This window comes from Callorhinus ursinus, unplaced genomic scaffold, assembly GCF_003265705.2.
Source record: "Callorhinus ursinus isolate GAN/ISIS: 27379988/994484 unplaced genomic scaffold, GSC_fseal_2.0 scaffold133, whole genome shotgun sequence".
NCBI classification, from domain to species: domain Eukaryota; kingdom Metazoa; phylum Chordata; class Mammalia; order Carnivora; family Otariidae; genus Callorhinus; species Callorhinus ursinus.
Genome location: NW_027397195.1, coordinates 12,488 through 20,093, shown reverse-complemented (window position 1 = coordinate 20,093; position 7,606 = coordinate 12,488). Strand labels below are relative to the sequence as shown.

General features: G+C 49.1%; 1 protein-coding gene across 10 annotated transcripts in view; it reads right to left on the bottom strand.

Annotated features, from left to right (window-relative positions):
- ATP2A3 (ATPase sarcoplasmic/endoplasmic reticulum Ca2+ transporting 3) overlaps positions 1–7,178 on the bottom strand; it is a 49,687-nt gene extending 42,509 nt beyond the window's left edge. For 7 of the 10 annotated variants that reach the window (XM_025851335.2, XM_073890219.1, XM_073890221.1 and 4 more), the window contains exon 1: positions 6,864–7,177. In XM_025851335.2, the coding sequence (XP_025707120.1) occupies positions 6,864–6,981 (118 nt within the window). In that variant the 5' untranslated portion in view covers positions 6,982–7,177. Of the gene's footprint in view, positions 1–6,863 lie in introns of all 10 variants that reach the window. The other 3 variants (XM_073890216.1, XM_025851341.2, XM_073890220.1) reach the window with 2 other exon arrangements.
- Positions 7,179–7,606: the final 428 nt, after the last annotated feature.

The following is a 7,606-nucleotide window of genomic DNA, read 5'->3' as shown; positions in this document are numbered from 1 at the left end:
ATCCTAGGTCACAAATCAGTTCTCAACCGGTACCAAAGGATTGGGATCATTCCCTGCATATTTTCAGACCACAATGCTTTGAAACTAGAACTCAATCACAAGAGGAAAGTCGGAAAGAACTCAAATACATGGGGCCTAAAGAGCATCCTATTAAAGAATGAATGGGTCAACCAGGAAATTAAAGAAGAATTAAAAAAATTCATGGAAACCAATGAAAATGAAAACACAACTGTTCAAAATCTTTGGGATACAGCAAGGCAGTCCTGAGAGGAAAGTATATAGTAATACAAGACTTTCTCAAGAAACAAGAAAGGTCTCAAATACACAATCTAACCCTACACCTAAAGGAGTTAGAGAAAAAACAGCAAGTAAAGCCTAAACCCAGCAGGAGAAGAGAAATAATAAAGATCAGAGTAGAAATCAATGAAGTAGAAACCAAAAGAACAGTAGAACAGATCAACGAAACTAGGAGCTGGTTCTTTGAAAGAATTAACAAGATTGATAAACCCCTGGCCAGACTGATCAAAAAGAAAAGAGAAATGACCTAAATCAACAAAATCATGAATGAAAGAGGAGAGATCACAACCAACACCAAAGAAATACAAACAATTATAAGAACACGTTATGAGCAACTTTATGCCAGCAAATTAGATAACCTGGAAGAAATGGATGCATTCCTAGAAGTTTATCAACTACTAAAATTTATCAGGAAGAAATAGAAAACTTGAACAGACCTATAACCACTAAGGAAATTGAAGCAGTCATCAAAAATCTCCCAACAAACCAAAGCCCAGGGCCAGATGGCTTCCCAGCGGAATTCTACCAAATTTTAAAGAATAATACCTATTCTTCTGAAACTGTTCCAAAAAATAGAAATGGAAGGAAAACTTCCAAACTTATTTTCTGAGGCCACCATTACCTTGATCCCCAAACCAGACAAAGACCCCATCAAAAAGGAGAATTACACACCAATATCCTTGATGAACATGGATGCAAAAATTCTCACCAAAATACTAGCCAATAGGATCCAACAGTACATTAAAAGGATTATTCACCACGACCAAGTGGGATTTATCCCTGGGCTGCAAGGCTGGTTCAACATCTGCAAATCAATCATCGTGATACAATACATTAACAAAAGAAAGAACAAGAATCATATGATCCTCTCAACAGATGCAGAAAAAGCATTTGACAAAGTACAGCATCCTTTCTTGATCAAAACTCTTCAGAGTATAGGGATAGAGGGTACACACCTCAATATCATAAAAGCCATCTATGAAAAACCTACAGAGAGTATCATTCTCAATGGGGAAAAGCTAAGAGCTTTCCCCCTAAGGTCAGGAAAGCGGCAGGGATGTCCACTCTCACCACTGCTATTCAACATAGTATTAGAAGTCCTAGCCACAACAATCAGACAACAAAAAGAAATCAAAGGCATCCAAATCGGCAAGGAGGAAGTCAAACTCTCACTCTTTGCAGATGATATGATACTTTATGTGGAAAACCCAAAAGACTCCACCCCAAAACTGCTAGAACTCATACAGGAATTCAGTCAAGTAGCAGGCTATAAAATCAATGCACAGAAATCAGTGGCATTCCTATACACCAACAACAAGACAGAAGAGAGACAAATCAAGGAGTCGATCCCATTTACAATTGCACCCAAAACCATAAGATACCTAGGAATAACTCTAACCAAAGAGGCAAAGGATCTGTACTCAGAAAACTATAAAATACTCATGAAAGAAATTGAGGAAGACACAAAGAAATGGAAAAACGTTCCATGCTCATGGATTGGAAGAACAAACATTGTGACGATGTCAGTGCTACCTAGAGCAATCTACACATTCAGTGCAATCCCCATCAAAATACCATCCACTTTTTTCAAAGAAATGGAACAAATAATCCTAAAATTTGTATGGAACCAGAAGAGACCCCGAATAGCCAGAGGAACGTTGAAAAGGAAAAGCAAAGCCGGCGGCATCACAATTCTGGACTTCCAGCTCTATTACAAAGCTGTCATCATCAAGACAGTATGGTACTGGCACAAAAACAGACACATAGATCAATGGACCAGAAGAGAGAGCCCAGAAATGGACCCTCAACTCTCTGGTCAACTCATCTTTGACAAAGCAGGAAAGAATGTCCAATGGCAAAAAGACAGTCTCTTCAACAAATGTGTTGGGAAAATTGGACAGCCACATGCAGAAGAATGAAACTGGACCATTTCCTTACACCACACACAAAAATAGACTCCAAATGGTTGAAAGACCTAAATATGAGACAGGAGTCCATACAAATCCTAAAGGAGAACACAGGCAGCAACCTCTTTGACCTCAGCCGCAGCAACTTCTTCCTAGAAACATCGCCAAAGGTAAGGAAAGCCAGGGCAAAAATGAACTCTTGGGATTTCATCAAGATAAAAAGCTTTTGCACAGCAAAAGAAACAGTCCACAAAACCAAAAGACAACCGACACAATGGGAGAAGATATTTGCAAATGACTATCAGATAAAGGTTAGTATCCAAAATCCATAAAGAACTTATCAAAGTCAACACCCAGAGAACAAATAATCCAATCAAGAAATGGGCAGAGACATGAACAGACCTTTTTCCAAAGATACAATCAAATGGTCAACAGACACATGAAAAAGTGCTCAACATCGCTCAGCATCAGGGAAATCCAAATCAAAACCTCAATGAGATACCACCTCACACCAGTCAGAATGGCTAAAATTAACAAGTCAGGAAACGACAGCTGTTGGTGGGGATGCGGAGAAAGGGGAACCCCCCTACGCTGTTGGTGGGAATGCAAGCTGGTGCAACCACTCTGGAAAACAGTATGGAGCTTCCTCAAACAGTTGAAATTAGAGCTACCATATGATCCAGCAATTGCACTACTGGGTATTTACCACAAGTATACAAATGTCGGGATCCGAAGTGGTACATGCACCCGATGTTTATAGCAGCAGTGTCCACAATAGCCAAACTGTGGAAAGAGTTAAGATGTCCATCGACAGATGAATGGATAAAGAAGGGGTGGTATATATACACAATGGAATATTATGCAGCCATCAAAAGAAATGAGATCTTGCCATTTGCTATGACATGGATGGAACTGGAGGGTGTTATGCTGAGTGAAATAAGTCAATCAGAGAAAGACATGTATCATATGACCTCACTGATATGAGGAATTCTGAATCTCAGGAAACAAACTGAGTGTTGCTGGAGTGGTGGGGGGGTGGGAGGGATGTGGTGGCTGGGTGATAGACATTGGGGAGGGTATGTGCTATGGTGAGCACTGTGAATTGTGCAAGACTGTTGAATCACAGATCCGTACCTCTGAAACAAATAATGCAATATATGTTAAGAAAAAAAAAAAGAAGAAGATAGCAGGAGGGGAAGAATGAAGGGGAGTAAATCAGAGGGGGAGACGAACCATGAGAGATGATGGACTCTGAAAAACAAACTGAGGGTTCTAGAGGGGAGGGGGATGTGGGGATGGGTTAGCCTGGTGATGGGTATTAAAGAGGGCACGTTCTGCGTGGAGCACTGGGTGTTATGCCCAAACAATGAATCATGGAACACTACATCAAAAACTAATGATGGAATATATGGTGATAAACATAACAATAAAAAATTAAAAAAAACAAAAAAAGAACTACCTTGCACAAAAACAAATAATTAAATAAAGCCAAAAACAGCTGAAGAAAAAAAAAAGAGGTGCTGGGCCAGAAGCCTCCCACTCACTGCCCTGTTGGGGTTTCAGAGGACACCTGTCTATTCACTGGGGTTGAGATAGGCTGGGTTCTGTGTGTATGGGGGACCCCCAGCTGGCATACTCACTGACAGCACTGCTGAGCCCCCATCCCCCAGCTCTGAGGAGGGAGGAGGAACAAAAGGTGGGAGGGCAGGATCCCCAGTCCCTGCTTTACAGCCTCCCTTCCTCCATCCACCAGCAGAATTTGCAAACTTCAGGACTTAAGCAAATGACTTTTTTGTGGTTTCCAGCACTAACAACCTTGCAGGTGCATAGACTCCTGGGGTGGGGGAGGACACTAGTCCCTGGGGTGTTTCCCTCCACCTGTAGGTTGGGCCCACCCCACCACCCAGATGGCCTGGAGCCTGGACCAGACTTGTCTGCTACAAGGAGGGATGGTTTGGTGGCACAAACACTTATATGCAACCATATGACATGGGTCCTATTGTAGCTTCACTTATGATGAAGAAATCAAGGCACAGAGAGGAGAAGTGGCTTATTTAGGATTACACAGCTATGAAGGGGGCAGAGCTAAGGTTCAAAACTCTGTCAGCCCTACCCCAGAGATGCATATACCACTCCAGGTCACCCAAGAGGGAAAGACCTCCCTAGTGCCTGTAGATATTGCAGTTCAGCCATGCCTCCTCCTCAGCTGGGGCTGGTCAGAGTGAGAGCATGATGCAGGAAGGGGAAGCTGGCTCTCCGCTCCTCACCTGAGGACTTCCAGAGCCCTGAAATGGTTCCCGAGGAAGAGGCCAATCAGTGATCTGAAGGCTCTCTGGGGCCCTGTGGGGTTGGCAGCATGGCTGGGATAGCTACTGCCTCGCTGACCCACCTCCTAGCACAGCCACCAGGGCCTGTGGAACCAGTGACTCCCTCGTACAGACAGGAAAAGTGAGGCTGGAGAGGGACAGGTACCCAGCACCAGCTCTACCAAGTACTGTGTAACCTTGGGCAAGCTGTCTAACATGCTGGTGACTCAGTTACCTCCTCTGTAAAATGGGAATGACTACAGTTGTTTTCATAGAGTTGTTTTGGGGAATAAATAAGAGATGAAATTTGCTAAGAACAGTGCCTGGCACATAGTAAGTGCTCAGTGAACATTAGCTTTTTTTTTTTTTTTAAGATTTTATTTGACAGAGAGAGAGACAGTGAGAGAGGGAACACAAGCAGCAGGAGTGGGAGAGGGAGAGCAGGCTTCCCGCCGAGCAGGGTCCCCGACATGGGGCTCACTCCCAGGACCCTGGGACCATGACCTGAGCCGGAGGCAGACACTTAACGACTGAGCCACTCAGGCGCCTGATCATTAGCTTTTATTATTGCTACTATCAAAGCACAAGGAAACTAGGGGAGCCAATCAATGCCCCCCCAACCTACCTACCTACCACTGCACATCCACCTCTTTGGGGACCTATACACCACACCAACATCCTTATCCATCACCTCACACAGATGCTCAGTGGCCCACTCACCCTTAGATCCCCTTACCTACACAAAACAACATGGGGGAGAACTAGGGGCTCCCTCCTTCTCAGGCAGCCCCTCTGCTGGATCAACAAACAAAGGGGAACCAGAAAGAAGTGGGATGTTGCCCAGGGCCACACAGGGCCTCTGGAGGCAGAACCAAGGGCTGGGTCTCCAGTTTTCCTTGGGATTCAGGACTCCCAAGTTGGAGGCCACAGCAGCACAGAAGAGGCTGTGGAACCCCAGACCTGCTGCCTTGATCCCCAGCCCCACCCCAGGGTTGGGGGACAGGTCCTGCTGCCTTGCCCTCTTGTAGCAATGACACCCTCCCTGCCAAGTCACTAATGGAGGATATTAAATAATATTTATCTCTCTAGTTCCTCCCACAGCTCAACTAAATATAGCAACTAATTTTTTTGGAAAAGGATTTCTGCTCCAGAAAGATAATATTTATATAAGAGGTGGTTTTCATAAGCCAATACAAAACCCAAAGCTCCTTTTCTGACAGCTCTTGGTAATTTTCAAGCCATCCCTGAGCTCATGGCCAGAGCACTTTCCCCTCTGGCTGGTTGGGATTCCTGAAAGGGTGAGGCCCCAAGTCCTAAAACAAAGTGCGTCCAGGCTGCACTTTGGGGGTGGAGGGGACATTTCCATCTGGATCCCTAACATTGTGCCCAGTGCCCTGGGGGTGGATGAAGAGGGTGGCAAGTGACTTGAGGAGGGGACCTCTACATCTTCCACGTTTACAGGGCCTCCAAATGTGCTCGGGGCCACATCCATATAGTACTTGGTACTTGTGTCTTTTGGCAGATGGAGAATCCCAAACTCTTTGAAGACCAGGAAGAAATGATGCCATTTCCACCCAAACAGCAGTAGCAGGAAGGCTCCCTCCCTGCCCAGAGATGGTCAGGTGCTGCTCCAGGTCAAGAGGAAAAGGCCTTCCCTAGCAACTCTCTGAGTGAGGCCTTGAGTCTGCCCCCGCCCCCCAAAAGTGGGTCTCCTGCCTCAGCAGTTCAAAGCCCCCACCGACTCCCGCCAGCCACATCCGCCTCCTTGGGTTGCAGAAAGAGGAAGACCTGGGGGTGGGGGTGGGGGCGGGGGCACCAAGGCTGCCAACTGACAAACTGCACCTTCTGGGTGTTTTACTGTGCCCTCGGGGAGACCCTCAGGGCCAGCTGGCAGGCTGGGTCTCAGAGTCCCTGACTGGTCCCTAGCCAGCTGATCTCAGCGTGTGCGTTTGCATGATGCCGGCAGGTTGCAGTGCGGGGCCATGACCCAGCGCTGACAGTGGATAGTGGTGGATTCAAGCTTATGGGAGTGGCTAGGGTCGGGGGTGTATGTGGGAAGCCCAGAAGGACCGCACAGGTCCCTGGGCCTGGGGGAAGGGGAGCTGGGAGGGGGAGCCAGGCGTCAGGTCTCTAAACCCGGAACCCGCCCAACCCCCCGCGAAGGTGGCCGCGCAGCCCGTCCGAGCGCCCTAAGAGCATCTGCAGAAGTTTCCGGAGCTCTCGCTTCCTGCCCGCCCGCGGGGACCGAGGGCTGGAAAGGGGGAGGACCGCTCCCCGGTTTCGGCATAGGGGAGTAAACGGAGACTGCGGCGCGTGCGGCCCCTAGATTCCCCGGCCAGGCCCGCGCTCTCACCGTTGGGGCCGTAGCGCTCCCGCGCGCCAGACACCTGCTCCGGCCTCAGGCCGCTCTCGACCCTCACCGAGAAGCGGTTCAGCACGTCGGCGGCCGGGAGCAGGTGCGCCGCCTCCATGCCGCCCGCCTGATTTTCTGCGCGGTCGGCACCGTCGAGTCCGCCTCTTCGCGGGGCTACTGCGCGGGACGCCGGGAGCTTGGGCCCGGGCGAGCGCCGCGCGAGGTCATGTCAGCGCTGGGACCTTCCCCGACGGCAGTGGCCGCAGCGGCGTCGGAGGCCAGCGCCAGGATGCGGCGCCCTGGGCTCCCTCCCCGGGGCGGGGCGGCGCGGAGCCCGCCCCCGCATTCACACCCCTTCCGGCAGCCCTAGCGAGCCGGCAGCCGCCCCGCCCCCGCAGCACCCGGGGACCCGGAGGCTGAGCTGCCCGCCCATTCTGCGGAAGAGGGAACTGAGGCAGCCTGCGAGGGGAGGGCCGAGCGTGGCCGGGAGGGGTCTCGGCCCCTGTCCGCAGAGCTCCGGGCGCCCCTAGGGGGCGAGAGCTGCGGCAGGCTGCGGACCCGGGTCTGTGAGCTGCCTTCTTTTGAGCCTTCCTGGGTTCAGAGAGGTGGCAAAAATAGAGGTGTCCGTGGAAGGGCTTCCTACCCCCGAATTTGCATTATGCAAAGGGTGACCCTGGATCTAGACAGAACCCGAAAGCCTGTGAATAAGCGCATCTACTACGGAGGAGATTACTTGATGTTTT